The sequence below is a fragment of the Neomonachus schauinslandi genome, chromosome 7 (genome assembly GCF_002201575.2).
Source record: "Neomonachus schauinslandi chromosome 7, ASM220157v2, whole genome shotgun sequence".
In the NCBI taxonomy this organism is placed as follows: domain Eukaryota; kingdom Metazoa; phylum Chordata; class Mammalia; order Carnivora; family Phocidae; genus Neomonachus; species Neomonachus schauinslandi.
In genome coordinates this window covers 4,938,186-4,958,488 of record NC_058409.1, presented here as the reverse complement: position 1 = coordinate 4,958,488, position 20,303 = coordinate 4,938,186, and the positions used below count along the sequence as shown (strand labels likewise).

Sequence of the window (20,303 nt, the reverse complement as noted above, 5' to 3'; positions counted from 1 at the left end):
GCCAAAGGGAGGGTAGGGGCCGTGCACCTGCAGCTGGGGGATCTGAACCAGGTGCTGAAGAGAGAATGGGAGTTTACCAGAGGGCCAGGGTGAGGAGGGCCAGCCGTGAGGGCTGTATTGGCAGGAGGGGGACTGTCCCAGCCACTGGGGTGAGGTGTGTGAGCCAGGGGCGGGGAGGGCAGTGGCAGGCTGAGGGCCTTGGCTGCCAGAGTACATACAGAGCAGCCTGAATCCCGGTGGGGACCGGGGTCCAGTGAGGGCTCTCCAGCAGGGGAAGACTGTGGACCGTCTTGGGGGAGGCAGCAGGTCAGTTGCTGCAGAGTCCGGGCCGGTGACCGATGATGGAGGAGGGGATAGATGCTGGGGGCACGGGGACTGAGGTCAGCTGCATGGGTACGTGCTCCATCTGGGGAGTCCACCGCTCAGCAGCATGCACTGTGGTCAGCCTGTGTTTTGCAAGGGAAACTGGAATTCCAGTTTTGAAACATGAAATCTCATCACTTTGAGCGTTGGGTTCAGAACTTTCAAAATACCTTGTGGGTTGACCTTAACATGTCTGTGGCAGATTCAGTCCCCAGTTGGCAGTTTGGGCATCTATTTATCTTGGATTTTGGGCTTCTGGGGGTGGGGTTGGGGATGACCCAGATAGACCTTCTTCCCCTGATGGGGCTCACCACCATCCAGGGCTCTGGCCTCAGTGACTAGAAGTGGAGGCTCTGGGCAGATGGGACCTCTGGGGTCACCTGTGTGCACCCTCCCTGGCCCGGGGTTCAAGCCTGGCACCTAGCCGGGGTGCTGGGCAGGGTCCTTCTGGTCCTGTCCGTCTGGTGGGAGGTGCCCCTGGGACCCTCCTCGCTGTTGCCCATCCTTGGTCTTCTGTGCTCTGGGAATTTGAACCGTTTCGTTTTTGCCCTGCAGGCTGGCCTGATCCGTATGGAGGAGGAGGAGTTCTTCATCGAGCCCCTGGAGAAGGGGCAGGCGGCCAAGGAGGCTGAGCAGGGCCGTGTGCACGTGGTGTATCGCCGGCCACCCACCCCGAGGCCCCCTCCTCTGGGGGGGCCACAGGTCCTAGACACAGGTAAGGCTGCTTGGTGAGCCCCAGTTGTCCCCCTGGGGGACCCAGGCATCCCTTCTGCAGGCCTGGCGCCAGGCCGAACCTGAGCCCTGCTCTCACTGACCACGTGGCACGGTGTGGTGCTGTGGTGCCAGGGTGGGGTCCTCTGCTCTTGCTGCACGTGGGCCACAAGCTGACAGGTCTGGTACCTCCGTAGCCGGCAGTGGAGGCTGCCCAGGGCCCCCGTTCTGCTGCTTGAGGGCCAGCTGGTGTCGGGGAGCAGGAGACGCACAGAGCAGGCCTGCAGCTGGGCCTGAGTCCCATGCCCATGTCTGCAAGCCCGTGCCTCTAAAGAAGGTGTCTGCTGGCCCCAGACAGCCTCCCTCATCCTCTGTGCAGACCATCTTCCCTGCAATTACGCCTGACCGCCCCTCACTGGCTGCTCACAGAGAAAGGCTCTGAGCTCTCCTCTGGCCCTGTTCAGACCCTGCTTCCTCTGGGAGACGTGTCCGTGTCAAAGGGAGGAAGGGGAGGGAAGTGCGTGACAAAGACCCCAGAGGTGCCCCCACGGCCTCCAGAGAGAGGCCTGTACACAGACTCTCATGGTTTTTGTTTTTTTTTTTCTTTTGTGACTTAGAACCAAAGCACACTCTGGGCCCAGGAGCGTGGAAAAAACTTCTGGGTGGGCCTGGTGACAAGCAGCCACTCAGACCTCAAGCCCAAACCTCCCCAGCATTCTTGGGATCTTGGGTTCCAGGCTGCAGCGAGGCCAGGTTGGGGTCGGACCATGGTCCTAGCAGGCCTCACGGTCCTCAGGGCCCCAGGGACCAGATGAGGCTGCCTTGCCTGTGCCTGGTTGTTAAGGGCTGGGCTCAGTCCTCAGCCTCTGGTCCCGGCCCCCTGGCTGCAGATGGCCAGGGCAGGTGGCAGCAACGGGGCCTGGACGCCTGGGTCTTGGGTCAGGCTCATCTGCATGTTGACCGAGAACTCCTGAGCCTCCCCACCCCCCCACCCCAGGCCAGCACAGCCGTACTGTGATTTGCCAGGACACTCCCATCACCCCAGACAGCCCTGGCTCATTTATTTTAGGTCTCTCGGTCTGACTTGCCAGCTTGACAGATAAATTGGGTGCAGGCCGGCAGGGCTCTATTCTAATTTCAAGCAGTGGCGTCAGATACCTTTGCACAGAAATTGTTCCGTCAGGAAGCCCCGCGCTCTCTGGAGCCGATCAATACTTTGGGTGGACCTTTTTCCCAGGTGATGAATCGCCCGTCTGCCAGGCCTTCCCCAGCCTCAGCCTTCTTGCCTCTGTCCTACCCTTGGGCTTCTCCGCGGGGGGAGGAATGGAGAGTCACCGGGTAGGGTGAGGGTAGGGATGAAAGTGGGGCAGCGGAAGTGCCCCAGATCAGGGGTCAGGCCCACGCTGGCCGGCTGCCCTCGGGCATGTTTGGGCCTCTGGCTTCTGCCTTTTCTGTCCAGTGGGATTAGAAATGCCTATGTCTCAGATAGCTGAGGGCTTGCCACCTTGGGCCTTGGGCTTGGTGCTTCTGGGTCCTGTTTAGGCCAGGTGAGGTGGCGTCTGCCAAGAGGGGCTGCCAGGTGCCTGGGGCTGTCTCTGATCCCAGATTCCATGTGGTGCCTGTCTCCTGAACATGGCAGCCCTCCCCCGTGGTTGTGCAGGCCTTGACTTATTTTCTGGGCTTTTGTTGGTTTTTAGGGACCTTCTATTAAATCCGTCCTCCCCTCCCCCAGCCATCCACCTAGTGCTAGTGAGAGTTTGGAACTCAGAATGCAGGAAAGGAGTTTCAGACTCAGGATAAACTTAGAAACCAGTGGCCATAGAAGATGCTGGGGAGGGGCACCTGGGTGGCTCCGTCGGTTAAGTGTCTGACTCTTGATCTCTGCTCAGGTCTTGATCTCAGGGTCATGAGTTCAAGCCCTGTGTTGGGCTCCATGCTGGGTGTGGAGCCCAGTTTGAAAAAAAAAAAAAAAAAAGTAGATGCAGCACAGGGTGGAGATTGAGGTTGTGCTGGAAGGTGGTGGGGTGCGTTGAAGGCATTCCAGGCTGGTCTCTGGGCCTCAGGCCTGGGCCATGGGTGTGTAGGCTCCAGGCTGTGGGCTGTGTGTGGTAGGGCCAGGCCACAGGCCCAGGGTCTGGGGCCAAGTCCCCTTTCCATGATGTCTGTGCCCAGTGTCAGCATGACCCTGTGTAGGGGACTTGATCGCCCAAGAGTACATTTCTCCCTGGATGTCCCTCCCCACCCAGCCCTGGGCTGAGGCCCACTCGCTGGCTGGAGGGGGTCCAAACGCATGGTATGCTGGGGCTGGGCTGAGGGTCCAGTGACCTCAGATGGTCCAGCTTTCCGTTAGCCTGGGCCTTGTCAGGGCCCAGAGTGCAGCCAGGAGATATGTAAAAACAGTGTCCTTGGCTGGGCGCAGAGCCCTAGGATGTGTGTGTGTGTGTGTGCGTGTGTGTGTGTGTGTGTGTGTGCGCAAGCCAAGGAGTCCTTTTATTCTAGTGAATTCTGATGGGGACCCTGATAGGTCACTATGGGTATGGCTGAAGTGAGCAGGAGGCACGGACTTGAGGCCTCCTCCTCTCCCACCCCCAAGGCGACTCCTGGAAGCAGGTTTGAAACCCCCATGATGGGCAGTGGGTAGGATGGGACCTCTGGGGAAGGGAAAACACCTGTCTGGGCCTTCCGGTCTGGGAGCTGGGTGTCTCGCTGGGTGCGGGGTTGGGGGTGCCTGGTGGGGTGGGTGGGTGTGTCCCACACGGCTCCCCTGCGGTCCCAAGGCACACTGTCTGTTGTCCCTGAGCAACCAACAGCCCTCCTGGAGTGATCTTGGGGGTCCACCCAGCCTCAGAGGATTGTCATCACTAATAGTCTCCGTCATCGGAGGTCAGTTGCTGGGTTGCAGACTGCCCCGGGGAAATGGATGGGAAATGAAGGTGTTCACGTGTCTTCACAGACTCAGGCCCGGGTCTGGTGTGTGCACAGAGCAGCGTAGCATATAGCAGTGTTGCCCTTGGGCCCCAGAGGAAGGTCTCAGGGTGGGCGAAGGGTTGAGGGAGAGGAGGGGGCACCTTTCCTCTCCTCGGCTCTGCTGGGCCCAGGAGCCTGGCAGGGGCAGGAGTGCAGAGCTGAGCAGGCCAGGAGGCCAGGGTGGTCTTTCGGGGACCCACGGTGGTTGAGGGATTTCCAGGCCTCCTCCATGCCAGGCCTCTCTCAGGTACACCTGGTCCCATTGTCTGTCCCCACTCTGAGCCAGCCCTGTGTCCAGGGCGATGTGGTGCCAGGGGACTGTGTAACGTCAGCCTCCCTGGTGTGTGTGTGTGTGTGCATGTGTGTGTTTGCACTTGCACACACACATGGACAGGGTCCACTTGGACTGCTGGGCCTGTGCCTGAGCCCTGCCCTGGCTGCCATCTGTCAACCCTGTCTGGGGCTGTTGAGGGGGAGCCAGGGCCGGCCAGTGTGGGTAGAGGAGCCCCAGTCTGGGCCGAAAGCCCTGCCTTGTGCTGGTGCTGCGGACCTGGCATGTCGCTTCCTCCTACCCTGGCTACCGCAGTGTCTTACCCTCAGCCGGGTCACCGCAGCTGCAGTGTGTTACTCTGTCACAGTTCTGGAAGGCAGAAGAAGTCTGAAAAGAGTATCACCGGGCTGAAGTCAAGTGTGGGCAGGGCGGTGCTCCTTCTGGAGGCTGCAGGGGAATCTCTCCTGGCCTCTCCCAGCTTCTGGTGGCTGCTGAGATCCCTTGGCTTGTGGCCACATCACTCCAGTCTCTGCCTCTTGGTCACACTGCATCTTCCTCGTGTGTGAATCTCCCTCGGCCTCTCTCTTACAAGAATGCATGTGATTGCATTTAGGGCCCATCCAGGTAATCCAGAATGATCTCCCTCATCTCAAGATCTGTGATCTAATCACATCTGCAAAGTCCTTTTTTGGTCCCATAAGGTAACAGTCCCAGGTCCCAGGAAGGACCTGGTATCTTTGGGGGCCACCACTCAGCTTAGCTAGGAAGTGACCCAGCCGTCCTGGGTGTGGCTGGCTGTACAGTGAATGGGATGTCCGTCTGTGGAGGAGCAGGTACCCCTCGCTCCTTCTCTGGGGCAGGACTCAGGTGCAGCCCAGGCCGGACGCCTCCCTCTGCCTCTGCTGGGCCCTCGTCCAGTCTCGGCCGGACTGTGGGGCCTGGGGAGGCTGGGCCGTGGTGTGGCCGGGCTGGCCCCAAGACCGCATGCACAAAGCTGGCCTGGCTGCAGACACGAAGGGCCTGGCTGTGTGCAGGAGGCTGAAGGTCCCCACAGTGAGCAGCTCATGTGGTCTCCCTGCTAGACACATGGTGCCAGTAACAGGGAGTCCCGCCATCCCCAGACAAGAGCCACAAACTCCGAGGCTGGCAGGACGCAGCTGGAGATGCCAGTGAGGATGGTGGCGGAGGCTAAGTGCTTGACCTGACTTTCCCTTTCTTCCTTTTGACATAAACGATGGGCATGGAGAATGTGTCTCTGCTAAAAGGAAAACAGTAGCGGGAGTGTGGTGGGCACATGGCATCCAGCCCCGGCCTCACTGTGGGCACAGGGCCGACCAGAGGCCTCGTCCCCAGGGCAGCCCCTCCTTGGCTCCCCTGACCGTGACCTGGTGGGAGTGTGGGCCTGGGCCAGCGATCCTCACTGTCAAGAGCATCCAGACATCAGAATTTTTATGGGAACCCTCTTCATTTTAAAATGTTGCTTCACATTTCTAACAAGCACCATGTGAGCTAAAATCAAGGTGCCAGCAAGGTGGGTTCCCTCTAGAGGCTCAGTGGGAGGCAGGAGCTCTTCCCGGCCTCCCCCAGCTTCTGGTGGTCACTGGCATCCCTTGGCTGGTGGCCGCATCACTCTGGTCTCTGCTCCCGTGGTCACAGTTTGCTCTTCTGTAGTCCAGTCTCTCTGTGTCCCTCTTACAAGGACACTTGTGATTACGTTTGGCCCACTGGGTTAATCCGGGAGACTCTACCCATTTCCAGGTCTTTAATGTGATTAAGTTAAGGATAAGTTGAGTGCCTTGAGCCATAAAGGGAACACTCACAGGGTCTGGGGATGAGGCTGTGGACTTCCTGGGGGCTGTGATTCAGCCTATATGGTACTAAGTGTTGAAGCCTGGCGTTCTGTAGGAGGGGGGAGGGGGGCCCTTAGCTGGCTTTGCACCCTGAGCCCCAGACCTGGGTGGTGTCTGGGGGCTTCCCTCTGTGTCCCTGAGCCACTCCCTGAGCCCTGTGGCTGGACGTGGCCCTCTCAGGTGGTGGGTGACCTGGGGGCTCTCATACGGGATTTGGCTTCATGCCCCGCCCGCCAGCTCAGAGGTGCAGCCGAAAGCCTGGGTGCCTCGGTGTTCCATTCCTCCTCCCCATTCCACCTCTGGGCTGTGCCTGCAGCTCAGGGACCAGAGGAAACCCAAGGACAAGCGCTTGGTTGTGAAACCCAAGGCAGCTGGCCCGGCCCTGGGCTCTGGGAAGCGCGTTTCGGAGCTGAGCGCACCCTTGGCAGAGGCCTCAGCACTCCCACCGCTCTGTGGCCGGCCCCCTGGACAGCCGGAGGAGATGCTGGTGTGGTGACGTGGCCTCATGCCGGAGGGGGGGGGCAGGGCTGGCGCTGGGACAGCAGAAACCGCGCATTCTCCGAGGCCAGGAGCTGTCTGGGGTCAGGCCTGGGGGAATGCCCCAGAGCTGTCGGCGAGCAGGGGCACTCTCTGCATGGGGTCGGCAGACGGGGGCCCCGTCCGGTGGGTTATGAGGGCCAGGCGTGCCCCCCCTGCCCCGAGGATGCAGCCAGGCATACCCCCCCTCCCCGTGGAGGACAGCCCATGTGCTCAGCTGCTCTGCTCAGACATAAATTTCGCTGTCTCTGTGTCTCCGGCCTGCCCTCAGGGCTGGAGCCAAGTGAATGTGGTCCAGGAGAGACCTGATCTTTGCTGGGGCACCCTGAACAGATGACGAGTGCCACCTGGGGACGGTGGCCTGGCTCTGGCCTGGGTGTGGCCCTCACTCAGATGCAAGGGACGGTTCTCAGTGGAGTCAGGCGGCTTGGTGTGGAGGTCGAGTGTACCTGCCTGGGCAGCCTGCCCCACCCTGTGGTGCCTCAGTTTACTCATCTGTAAGATGGGTGCAATGGCATGGGGAGAAGGGGCAGTGGGAGTGGGACAAACCAGTCCTCATCTCCCCAGCGTGGCATCTACTCCATGCTTGCTCTTACCCATTTACCCATCCTTGCGACTCGGGCCGTTTGTCCCAGGCTCTGAGGTCCTCTGCCCCCGTTGCCCCTGCCCCGTGGCTCTCTCTCCCACAGCCACAGTCATCTGATGCTCCTTCTTTCCTTCCCTTATGTTTGTGTTGCCAGTGTCCCCCCGAAGAGCTTTTCATTGGCATGCGGCTACCATGCCTGCTTCCCAGATCACACGCGGCTGCTCCAGCTGCGTCTGGCGTTTAATTAGCAAGAGCAGTGCGTCTGGTTGTCGCCTGGGCCACGGACTCCGCGTGGCCTGCTCTTGGCAGGTCCTCAGCACAGCAGACTGGGATGTTTCTGGAAGAGACGTGATGTCTCCAGGGGCAGCTTAGCATGTCTGTGGCCTTTGTGCCTCAGATGGACCAGCCGGCCTGTCGGGTGGGAGGAGCTGGGCCCGAGTATCCCCGAGGACCCCGATGAGCCTCTGTCTACGCCTCAGGTGCCCCCGGGACGATTGTGAAGGAGACATTCGTGCGCGCTGTGTCCACACAACGAGGGGCCGGGGGACAAGGTCCCAGGACACAGGCGTCTTGAGGATGCAGAGGGGCCCCATGGCCAGCGAGAAGGGCTGGCTCCCAGCATCCGGGGGATGGGGCTGCAGAGATAGCTCCAGGGATGTCCGAAGGGGACAGGAGGCCCTGCCCCAGAAGCAGACACTGGGTCTGGGCCTGGGGTCTGAACTCTGCCGCTTTGTACCAGCTAGAGACTTCTGATCACAAGCCCCGTGTCCTCTCAGAAGTCTCCACAGGGTGGCAGACACTTCAGCCAGCTCCATGCCTGAAGTGTTTTCTAGAAAAATGTCTAATTTTCCTTGACCCATTTCTCTTTGAAATTAATACCAAGCAGCGCTGTGCACTTGGCCCTGAAGGAACCCGGAGCTGGGAAAAGGTCACACAATTAGGGGGAAATGTTGGTGTCTGGCTCTCTCCCCCTCCCACGCTCAGGCCCCCCCCCTCCCTTGCACGTGCACACATGCTCACCCGTGTTTGGAACATGGGCCGGCTTCTGGGGCCGGAGTCGGGATGTCTCTCCCAGAGCTTCTGATTTGGCCCCATCGGTCTGGGCTCAGTGCTGGGGTGTGGGCTTCATCCGGAGCTGTGTGGCTAGACCACCTCCTGGGGGTGTCCAGGCAGGGTGAGGTGCACGTCTGGGACAAGGCCAGGGCTCAGGCAAGAGGTTGCACAGGATTCGAAGGAGTCCGGGGCTCGGACCGGGTGGAGGAGACGGCCTTGGAGCGGGGCCTGCACAGGGAGGTGGATGGCAGTGGCTTGGGCTGGGGACGGACCAGGCGCCCAGGGATGCTCCCCAGTCATAGGGGGAGCAACAGGAATGACAGCTGTACTCCTGAGATGGGACAGAGGCTTAGAGGGGTGCCTTTGTTCTCTCATTCACTCATTCATTCACACTCTGACTGTGCACCCACCTTGTGTCTGGGGCTGGGTTGGGTGCTGGGGATACATCAGGGCATGAGCCAGGTGAAGTCCCTGTTCTTCCAGAGCTCGCCAGCCGGCGGGGGACACACGGTGAGCAGAGGGGTAAATCTGTGCACAAGGTAAAATCCGGGGAAAGGGTAACATGAGAGAGGGCAGGTAAGGGAGGGAGCTACTCCAGGGGGGAGGTGAGGCCGAACTGGCTGCCCCAGGAGGACTGCTCCAGGTAGAGGGGACAGCAGGTGCACAAGCTCTTGACGCGGGGCCCAGGGAGGTAGGGAGGGCCGGTCAGTGGAGCTGTGGTGCGAGGTGGGCACTGTTCTTCCAGCAGTGGGAAGCCTTTGAAGGGCTCTCAGTGGAGAGAGTGGGAGCAGGGAGGCCTGTGTGGTGCCCTGGGTGTGCCCTGTGGCCGATGACAGACGGCGGGCAGATGCGTTCAGGATGCGCCTTGGAGGTAGAGCTCACAGGACGTGGGTGTGAGGGAAGGGATCAGGACGGCTCCTAGCTCTTGAAAGGATGGCTCCAGGAGGGTGGGGGATGGTGGGGACACAACTGAGGTGGGGATCCTGGGGGAGGAGAGGCCAGTCCCGTGGCTGGGCCAAGTGCAGAAGCCAGAATTGGGGCCCATTCTTCTGACTTCTGAGCCCTGCCCCTTGCCCTGTTCCTGGCTGCCCCGGTTCAGAGCAAGGCGGTTTCCCAAAACAGATGGTGCTGGCCATAGGCCAAGCCCATTTGGCTTCCAGACTCTTGGGGTGGGGGCAGGGACCCCAGACACAGCCACACAGGTGGGCAGGCTCCCAGTTGCCTTTGAAGCTCCTCTCGCTCTTGTGGGACAGGATTGCCGGGCACAGCGTGCGGCCCGGGGTCCCCGTGGATGTCCATGTGTCCTTGCCCCTCTGACAGGCCAGGCTTTTCTTTCCCACCCTGCCACTGTGGGGAGGGGCCCTGGACCTGTTGGGGTGGGTGGGAGCTTGGGAGAGTGGGCAGGGCAGGCTGTGCGCCCAGTGGCGTTTCAAGGCAGCGGTGACGTGCGAGCCCTTAGTGCAACCTCTCCTGATATTTGGGTTTAGGGACCTCCTGGGAGGTGGGGGCCTCAGATTCCTCTCCTGTTGCTGACCCTGCAGGCCACAGCCCGAGCCAGCCGGGATGCCCAGAGCCCAGGCTCTTAGCATCTGTCAGGAGGTACTTACCGAGTGGCTGAAATAATCACGGAATCCAAGCACACGACAATCTCACGGCTGTCGGGGCAGAGCCAGGCTGGTTCCCCGCGCAGCCCCCCAGTGTCTCCAGTTCCTCACCAGCACAGGGGGCTTTGCTCACTGATATTTTGCTGATCCAGCAGGGAAGCCTTACTTTTTGCCTTACTTTGTGCTTCTCTGATCCCCAGCGAGGATAAATGATCTCCCTGCGCTTGATTGCTTGGTACGTCTCCTCTTCCTGTTTAAGTCCTTGGCCCGTTCATCTCCTGGGGTTTTACATATCGAGATAAGCCCTTTATCTGCTTATCGACTTTCTGTCACGTTGGATACCAGCCTTTTCCCCAGGCTCCGGTTCCCCTTTTCTATTCAGTGTTACTTGTTTCCGTTGCGCAAAAGCCAGTCTTGCCAGAGCCCAGTGTGGGACTGATTCTTCTCCTGTCCCTGGAGCTGCGCGGGTGGCTCAGGGACACGCATTTCTCGAGGGCCTACGGGAGGACGGGCTCACCTGTTCAGGTGTTCCCCAGAGCGCTGCAGGCACATCATCTCAGGGATCCGTGTAACTACCCCGTGGTACCCATTTTACAGATGAGGAACTAAGGCACTGGCGGCCACACCGCTGGTGAGTTGTAGAGCCCCGTGTGTGGCAGGAGGGACCCAGGGCTGGGACACAGCGCTGCCTGGCTCCCTGTGCAGCATCTCCTCTCCACCCCCCAGAGCTTCCCACCTGCAGGCTGGCCGTTCTGGGGACGCAGGGGGTCTTCTGAGCATATGCAGCAACGGAGGCCACGGCGAGGGCGTGCAGAAGGATCTTGGGTCACTCTGCACACTAGCTGTGGGGAGAATCTTTGGCTTGCTGCAGAATTCCCATCATCCGGAGGGGTGCCTGGCCCACGGTCAGTGCTTACATATCCATGTAAAGAAGGAAGGAGCCTGGCCGCACGGTCCTCCTTCCTGGGAAAGCAGTTGCGCCTGGTTGGTGTCTGAGGGCTCGCCACGCAGCTTCCACTCCTGGCGGCGGGTTCTTGGTGTTGTGCTGGCGGCGCTGGGGTGTTGCTGGGGCCAAAGGCCCCCTGGGGTCCCTGCTGCTGCCCTGGGGAGGCGTGCTGGGGCCAGCAGGGCCCTCGGGCTTCGCTGTCCTCAGCATGCTCGGGCTGCCGTTCCCTGCGCCGTCGTTTTTGCACATCAAGTGCCCTGTGGAAACCATGTCCCTCGTTCACTCACTCACTCATTCAATTCGTTCACCAGATCTCTACAGACGCCCGCACAGGGCCCGGCACTGGGCCAGGCTCAGCGACGCTGGGAACCAGACAGACCTAGCCCCCTCCCAAGCCCCGCCCCTGCCCTCCTACCGCTTGTGGTGACCTGCGCAGTTACAAGCGTTGGGAAATGCCGAGAACTGACCACAGTAACTGGGGGTTGGAGCCACATCTGGAAGTGTGGGCTGCAGTTCACTGGGGAAGAAGAGGGACGGAGGCAGCAGGGCTGAGTGTCCTGAGGGGAGTGGACGTGGCCCGTTTGGGGGCTGCGGCAGGAAGGGCCCGAGGGGTAGATGGAGGTGGGTCTTATGGCTCAGTCTTGGAGGGGCAGTGCCCTGCTCTAAGTGGAGAAACAGCGTGGCCTGCTTTTGTGGAGGAGGCCACTAATGTGGCCCAGGGGAGAGACCGTGGCCTGGACCCAGGCGGCAGGGGGACGATGAGGATGCAACGTGGAGCCATAGAGCTGCAGGAATGTTGGGGGTCCTGGTGGGTCATCAACACGATGGTCAGAGGGGCACGCTGCCCCCTGGAAAGAACCACATTCCCTTCCAGGCTTGCCCCCAGGTCAGGGAGGAGCCAGCACGCGGCTCCTAGCCAGGCCCCTCCCATGCTCCCTCTGCCCCCACCCTGGCCTGCAGACCCAGCGCGCTGGTGCTTGCCAGAATCATCTCTTCAGCTGGGGCCCAGGCCTGCGAGGTATTTGTGTGTTTGAGCTTTTTTAAGGCTTCTATCCAGAGCTCTCTGGACTCATGCTTGGGACTGGTTAAAACACCATCTGCAGATTACTAGCTGGAAGTTTCTTTGGTGACTCCAGGGACTCTGGGGTGTGCCACGGGGGCTGGTGTTCACCCCCGATCCTTGGTGCTTTGACAGTTCACAGGATGGGGCAGCACTGGTCAGATGTGGGAGAACGAATGGTCTTGGCAGGTGAAGGAACCAGGAGAACAAAGAGCGGGGACACTGGGCCAGGCTGGGCAGGCGAAGGACCAAGGGTCGCCCCGAGACCCCCAGAGCACAGGCCTGAGTCCCCAGTGGGATGCAGGGGTTCGAGTTGAGCGAAGTTCAGTTAAGGTTGTTTGGGTTGGGGGCTCAGAGAGGCTCAGGTTATAGACAAGGGGAGTGGTGGCCTGCTAGACCCCACCCATGCAGCTCGGGGCCACAGGCTGGAACTTGTGTAGAGGGATGGGAGTCTGTGCCCAGTGCCTAGGCTCAGGAGGTGCAGAGGCTTGGACTCCTAGATGGCTCATAGCCCCCCCGGACAGGAGCTCGTGTCCAGGCAACCTTGCCCAGATCCTGGGGGTCAGGTGTCCACCAAGGGCAGTGAGGGGTGCATCTCTGCAGGTTGGGGCTGGATGGGCAGCCTAGGCATGGGTAGGCTGGCGTGGGGGCACAGGCCGATTTGGGGGCAGCTGCGGGAGGGCTTCTGATTTCTCAGGAGAAGCCAGAAACTGTGATTTTATGTAAAACCTCTTGTTTTTTCCAACATTGGCAGCTGAGTCGAAATTTTCAAAGACTGTGTAAGGGCCAAGCAGGTCCCTGGTGGCGGTGGGTGTGAGAGGGTCACGGGGTGGCTTCGGTACCCGGGAGCCCGAGCCCAAAGTGCTCCCGTGGCGACTGGGACTGAGCTCTCAATGCAGCCAGTGCTGCCTCAGAGTTGAAATGCACTTCAGAGGAATTTTTATTTTCATTTCGGGAACGTCACAAGAGACCATTCCAGCGGTTCCGTTTCTGTGAGGAGAGATCTGCGGTCACCGTGTTTTTCTTGGAGGCCTTTGGGGGAGCCCATCTGCAGAGCATTAGGGGGGGTGTGGCAGGGAGAGGCTCCATCTAGGCCTCCAGACAGAACCTGGGCGGGGTGGCTGTTTGGTTGGGATCAGCCCCCAAACCCCCAGAAATGGCTTCCCCCGCAACCAGGCACTGGGGCAGCCCGACCCACCGGTCCGGCCAGACAGGGCTGGGTGGGCAGACCCTGTGGTTGTCACGTCTGGCACTGAGTCCCAGGGGCCTGAGGTTCTGCTTCCCTCGTGTAATGGTCCATTCTCAAGGTCCTTGCAGCTTGGGGAGCAAATGGTCGATTGTAGGTTCAAGAGGCTTGTGGTCAGATGACCGTGTTCCTTTGTTCTGGGCGTTATCCCAAAAGCTACTTACATTCTTGGCTTCATCACCAGTAGGACAAAACAGGACCTGGATCTGTCCCAGGGCCTTAGGTGGAGAGGGGCCCGGGGTCTTCATGCCCAGAAGACGCCAGCACTGCAGGACCCTCCTTGAGTCCCCTCAGAAAACTCAGTTCGAGCCGTTGGTGAGGAAGGCCTGAGCCCTCTTTCTTGGTGTCTCTTGCCTGGAATGTGTGGGTGCTCCCCAGGGGCTGTGGCTGCCCAGGGAGTCGAGGGAGCCAGGAGACTCAGTGTGGCCCTGGCTTGCTGGTCCCTGCTCTGGCCCAGCCTCAGTTTCCTTATTTGTAAAATCGAGGGCACTGGACTAAAGCCAGGCCTCATTCAGAGGCTCCTGGGCTGTGTCCCCACCTCCCACCCCCCTGCTTTATTTCACTCACAGGGTGTCTTCAAAAACTGTGACTATATGCTTGAAAGTCAGGAGGTTTCTCATTAAAATCTCAGTTTTCAGTTTCTCAGAAAAATCAGAAGGACTGGAAACTTTGGGCCTGTTCCTTGCAGCCAGTATTTATAGGGGGGGAGAGGGGGAGGCACATAGTCCCCTCTCCCCACTGTTTCCCATCTGGCCCACCTACTCATTCTGGCCCTGCCTGGCCTGGTTGACAATGGAGTGAGGCTCCGGGACAAAGATGATCTCTGGTGGGTGGTTATACATATACAAACTCTTTCTGTTTCTCTCTCTCTCTCTCTCTCTCTCACACACACACACACACACACGTGTACACATGAACAGAGAGTAGACACCTCTGTCTCTTCATGGAATGAGCTGTGGGACGTTGAGTTTCTCTGAGCTGGATGCCAGGACACGTGTCTGGCTTGTCTTTGGATGCATCCTGGACAAGTCCTACTCCCTTGGGCCTTGGAGGAGGTCTCAGGCTCATAGAGCTCCATGGGTCACCCTCATGCTGTGGCCCTTTTCGGTGGGTCCCAGGACCCTTTGGGTACCTGTGGTCCAAGAGAAGGGTCACAAGGCCAGACAACCTGGGACCTGGGGGCTTGCTGTGCCCTGGGCCAAGATGGCCACTGGCCTCCAACTTGGGTAAGGGGCACCTGCACTCCCACCCGAAGGGGCTCAACTGTTGCCCCTTGAAAGGAGGTGGGATGGGTACCACTTCCACAGTCTTAGGGGATGGCCTCAGGGCTTTGCTGACTTCCTTCTGAGCCAGGCCCCAACTCGATCGCAGAAGAGGAGACAGAAATGGGGGGATCCTGAGGCTGAATGGTGGAAGGGTCTGACCTCACCAGTGGAAGGACACGGGGAGGGGGGAGGATAAAGTTGATCCAAATCCAGTCTGCTCACAGGTGCAGAGGCCACATCAGCCACCTCAGCCCTGTCCCCTCTCCCCAGCTTCAGACCCACACCCTGAACTGCCCCCTGGAGGAACAGGTGGCTTGGGTGCTCAGGTCTTGGGTCGGACACCCCCAGGCCCAAATCCAGGCCCCAATTCTGAGCCATCGAGCAGACCCCTGTTCCCTCCTCAGGCTCTTGTGGTGGCCTGCCTCGTCTCTCTGAGTTACTGCGGATTCTAGATCAGGGAGGGGGTCCCGCAGGCCTGGCAGAGACTGGGCAGAGACACCAGCTCAAATGAAGCTTGAATCTCCCCCTCCCTGAAGGGCTCCTGCTCCTGCCCCACTTCAGTAACTGGCCTTGGCATTGCTGGTCCCTGAAGGAAGGTGTCCTGGGCTGTTATCTTCAGCTTCCCCTCACCCATCTAGAGCTGATCTGAGGACAAACCCAACTAATTCTACACTTAAAATGACGAGAAATGGCACTGCCACCACCCCCATCCCTGACTTAGTTGCTGGCTCGGTTGCCACGGATGCAAGGATTCACTTTCCAGTGTCAGAGTCCATTCATTCACTCATTCACCCATCCATCCATCCATTCGTCCATCCATCCATCCATCCATCCATGCATGTATCCATCCATCCATCCATCCATCCATCTGTCCATCCATGCATGTATCCATGCATGCATCCATCCGTCCGTCCATCCATCCATCCGTCCATCCATGCATCCATCCAACAAGTATTTGCCAGCCCTGTGCTGGACACTGAGCATGCCCAGTTTGGTCTCTGCCCCTGAGGAGTCCTTATTGTGGGGAGAGGCAGACAAGAGGATAAACCATGACAGGTGCTGCTAACCCACTGGACAGGCCTGGGACATGGGCAGCTGATGTTGTCCTGGTCTGGTGAGCTCCAGGGAACTCTCCAGAGTAGGGCTGCTCTAGCCAGGCCCCAAGGCTAGCTGCTCTGGGGCTCCAGGGACAAAGGCAGGGCGTGCTGGCTCTGAGCACAGACTCTGAGGTCCTGCTACATGGATAAATCCTGGCTTCTCCCTCTGCCTCTCTGTGCCTGTGTCCCTAACAGAAAAGCAGAGATAAGGGGTTTCTACCTGGTAGGGTTCTGGGGAGGATTAGACCCCATCAAAACTGTGACGAGCCCCGTGTGGGCCTGGTGTGTGCTAAATAATGAGGTGTTGTTGTGAGCGGGTGGGGGAAGTCCCACCTTGGGTCTCCCTGTGCCTGCTTCCATCCCAGCAGCTCCTCCACAGTCCCTCCCAAGGGCCACAGCCTACAGACACTGCAGCTGCCCTTCAGTCTCCTGATTGTTGATGGGCCACATGATGTGGAAGAGGAGGCTTCCTTGGAGAATTCTCAAGGCGTGTGCACTTCCAGCTCCTTCCCAGGGGTTGCTGCTCACACCATTTTTTTCAGTAAGGTGCTCGCTGGGCTGTTGTCCTGTGCCCTGGGCTCTGGATGGCGCAGCCTGGGACCAGACCAGTTTGCCCTCTTGCCTTGCCAGGTCAGACGTGGGAAGCAGATGTGGCATGGGGCAGTGGGTCTTGAAGTGGAGGGGCCAGTGAGGTCTTGGGGGTGGGTCATCAATTCTGCCTGCTGCACTGGGACAGGCATCCTGGAGGAGGCGGTATGGGGTGGTCCTGAGAGACAAGGCTGTAGAACCTCTCCTTAGAGCCTGCTCTGTGCACCGGGGCCTTCTAGAGCTGGGCAGAAGATGAGAACTGCCCTCCACAGGCTTTGTCGGACACCGTGGTGTGCTGTTCTCATGCGGTGGCACAAAACAAATAAAAAAAACCGAGCTAATATTTAAGAGGATTTGTACACAACTATGGATTTTCAGTTTTCCCTGAGAAGTCAGGACCCTTGGCAGCACCCGGCCTGTACTGTTCTTTGTGGCCCCAGTGGGTGGAGGGGCCGTGGGTCGGAAGACATGCGCTTCTCTCCCAGTCCCCACCATCTCGCTGACTCCTCAGCCTGGAGCCTGGGGCTTAGGATCCTTCATCATTGTGTCCTGTTGTCTTTCTTTGAGCCCAAATCTATTTCTCTGCGTTCTTGGCACTATGACAAGTTGGTCTAGGACAGCTAGGCAGAGAGGGTCTATGACAGGTAGAGTTTGTGTGACCTGGTGGCTTAGAGGGTGTTCTTCATTTGCACCCCCCAAGCTGGCTTCACTCATTTCCGTCTCCCTTGGGTTCCTATAAGCAGGTGAGGTGCTGCCCCTGGCCTTTTATTATTTTTCTGACATACAATTCACATAAGATTCACCATTTAAACCTCTTTAAAACCTATAATCCAGTGGTTTTTACAATATTTACAATGTGGTATAACCATCAGCACCATTGAGTTCCAGAACATTTTCATTCCCCCCTCCCCGCAAACAGAAACCCGGTCTGTATGCACTATATCAGTCACTCCCCATTCACCCTCCCCTCAGCCCCTGGCAACCACGGATCCGCTTCCTGTTTCTGTGGATCTGCCTATTTTGGACACTGCGTATAAATGGAATCACACAGTCTTTGGCCTTCAGGTCTGGCTTTACCCCTTGTCTTTTAAAATAAGCCATCTTGCTGGCATGCAGGCTCACGGTTCACCCATGTGGCCACGTTGACTGGTTCTCTCCTCCCATGTTGGCGGGCCTGACCCCTTATCGGGTCTCTGAGGCTCGTCCCTAGGCCCCCAGCTCTGCAGGGCCATGCTGCGTCTTCTAGAGCCTGTGCCACACCCCGGTGCTGCTGACCACATTCTTCAGACTCCTGGCTTGGCCCTCCTGCCTCCTCCTCTGACTTGTCTGTGACCACGACCACTTCCCTGTTGGTTCCAAGTCCCCTCCAGAAGCAGAGATGAAGGGGCCTTATTCATGTCTTCGGAAACATTTAGTTCAAGGTCCTGTCATATGGGCTCCCTAGGCCTGTCCCTCCGAAGAGCGTCAGGGTGGGTGTGCGGTCTCTGTGTGTGTGGGAGCAGAACGTGCCTGGAGACGTGAATATAAAATGCTCCTACTGCTGAATGGTACAAGTGCCATGACCGCTGCAAGTCTCTGAGGAGCCCTCAGTGGCAGAGGGAGGGCCCTGCTGGGGCTGGCCGAGTTCAGGGGCAGCTGCATCTCCCATGCCCGTTCCCAGATGCAGAGACGGGCATGGGATCATGTCGTGACCATGGCTGCATCTCACATGCCAGAATAGGCAGCAGGGTGCCTTTGTGAAGCCCAGGGGCATAACACAGTAGGGAGCAGTGGGGACTGTGGTGAAAAAAAAAATCCAGCACATAAAAACAGAACTACCCCCACAATCCAGTAATCGCACTACAAAATACAGAATACAAAAATGCAAAACAAAAGCACAAAAGCATTCATTCAGAGGGATACAGGCACCCCTATGTTTATGGCAGCATTATTTATGATAGCCAAATGATGGAAATCAGCCCAAGTGTCCATCGACTGATGAATGGATACAAGAAGGGGTATCTGTGTTCAGTGGAATATTACTCAGCCATCAGAAGGAATGGAATCTTGCCATTTGCAAGGACACGAATGGAGCTAGAGAGTATGATGCTAAGTGAAATAAGTCAGAGAAAGAAGAATACCATATGATTTCACTCATGTGTGGAATTTAAGAAACAAAACAAATGAAGAAAGGGAAAAAATAAGAGAGAGAGAGAAACCAAGACACAGACTCTTAACTATAGAGAACAAAGTGGTGGTTACCAGAGGGGACGTGGATGGGGGATAGGGGAATTAAGGAGTACACTTATTAAAATGAAGAAAATAAAAGAAAAGAAAGTTGGCAACACAGTTCCAGCACAGGCTTCCACCAACAGGTGGCCTCCCCCATGCTCCTGAAGGGGGCTCAGTGGAGTCGACACTGAAGTGTTACTCAGGGTTCCCTCCAAGATGGCATGCTAGCTTTTCCCCAGAGAAGCTCTAAACTGGGAAATGTTAGAATCTGAGAAATAACAACAGAAACCTTCACCCCAAGAGAGAAGATAACAAAACAAAACACGAGAACGCCTTGCAGAGACTGAACTGGTGCTGATGTTCAGATTTGGAACTGGTATGGGCTTGCGTGTGTGCATGCATGTGTGCATGTGTGTGTGCATGAGTGTGTGAGTGCATGTGTCTATTCATGGGTGTGCATGTGTCCACAGGCTGCAGCTGGGGCTGGGTTGGCCAGCACAGCCGTGAGAGCATGGGTTAGAGAAAAGGGATGCCATTTTTATAAGAAAAGTTAAAAAGGGGAACAGGGAAACAAAAAAAAAAAGAGAGAAATTGAAGTAATAGATTAAGATAGGAAAATCTGGGGGTGCCTGGGTGGCTCAGTTGTTAAGCGTTTGCCTTCGGCTCAGGTCATGATCCCAGGGTCCTGGGATCGAGCCCCGCATCGGGCTCCCTGCTCAGCGGGCAGCCTGCTTCTCCCTCTCCCACCCCCCCTGCTCTCGCTCTCTCTCTCTCTGTCAAATAAATAAATAAAATCTTAAAAAAAAAAAAAGAATCAAGTCCAAATTTAAAACAATAATCAGCAAATGTGAATGGATCGAACTCCCCAGTTCAAAGACATATGTTTTCATAATAGATCAGCCAAATCAGACCCAAATGCACAAGCCAGCTGTGTACTCTTACGAGAGGTACAAGTAAAGCGTAAATGCAAGAAAAGGTTGACAGGAAAAGTATGGAAACCAGAAATATCAAGCAGCCAGCCAAAGGCAAGCCGTCACCAGGACATCAATCTCAGACCCTGCAGACTCAAGGTGTCAGGTCTAATGAGAACAGCTTCATTTCCCCAGGATGACAGAACACCTCCAAAGGGTCATTCATTCATTCAGTATAACAGCCTCAACGTATTTGATGTAAACTTTGGTAGAAATAGAGAAACTGACAAATCTATCATCATTTTGCGAAATTTCAGCAATTTTTTTCCAATTAGTGTTGGATTAAGTAGACAAAACTCAGCAAAGACAAAAAAGTTTCTGAATAACACAACCATTGAGCTTGATTTGAGGGACATAGATAAATTCTGCATTTGACAAGTAGAGGGACCTCATTCTTCCTGAGCACATTTGCAACACAAATATTGATCCGTAAGTACAAGTCTCACAAACGTTAAAAGAATAGTTCTAATGTAGGTCACCTTCCCTCACCATCGTGCCTTTCAGCTGGAAATTAGCAACCTCCCCAACAAAAACACCCTCATCATTAGGAAATTTAAAAAAAATAAAACTTTGAAGTTTCTTGTTGTGGATCCAACAAGAAATAATAATGAAACTATAAAAACACTTAAATCTGAGTGATTTTTAAAAAAGCCCTAAATATCAAAACTTGGATGGAAATTTATATTCAAAAAGAGAAAGGCTGCAAATTAAAGAAATAAATCCCCAGTGTAAGAAGAAAGAAAAAGGCAAATTTACCCAAAGGAAAGCAGAAGGGGAAAAAAAAATCAAAACACAGAATGAGATACGAAATCAATGAAGCAGGGAACCTCTCAGTTCTGATGATTGTTGGTCTTACGAGGATGCCGGCTCAGTGTTGCCAGATCTTTTGGTTTCTCAAGAGAAGTCAAAAATTTGTAATTTCACGAGGAATTTCTGCATTAAGAAAAATATGATGTGGGCCGTCCGAAACATGTCTT

General features: G+C 57.0%; 1 protein-coding gene across 1 annotated transcript in view; it reads left to right on the top strand.

Moving 5' to 3' along the window:
* The window catches only part of ADAMTS2 (ADAM metallopeptidase with thrombospondin type 1 motif 2), a 224,132-nt gene that overhangs the window by 73,154 nt on the left and 130,675 nt on the right, over positions 1-20,303 (top strand). Inside the window, exon 3 of the mRNA XM_044916657.1 lies at positions 919-1,078. Within this exon, the coding sequence (XP_044772592.1) occupies positions 919-1,078 (160 nt within the window). The remainder of the gene's footprint in view (positions 1-918; positions 1,079-20,303) is intronic.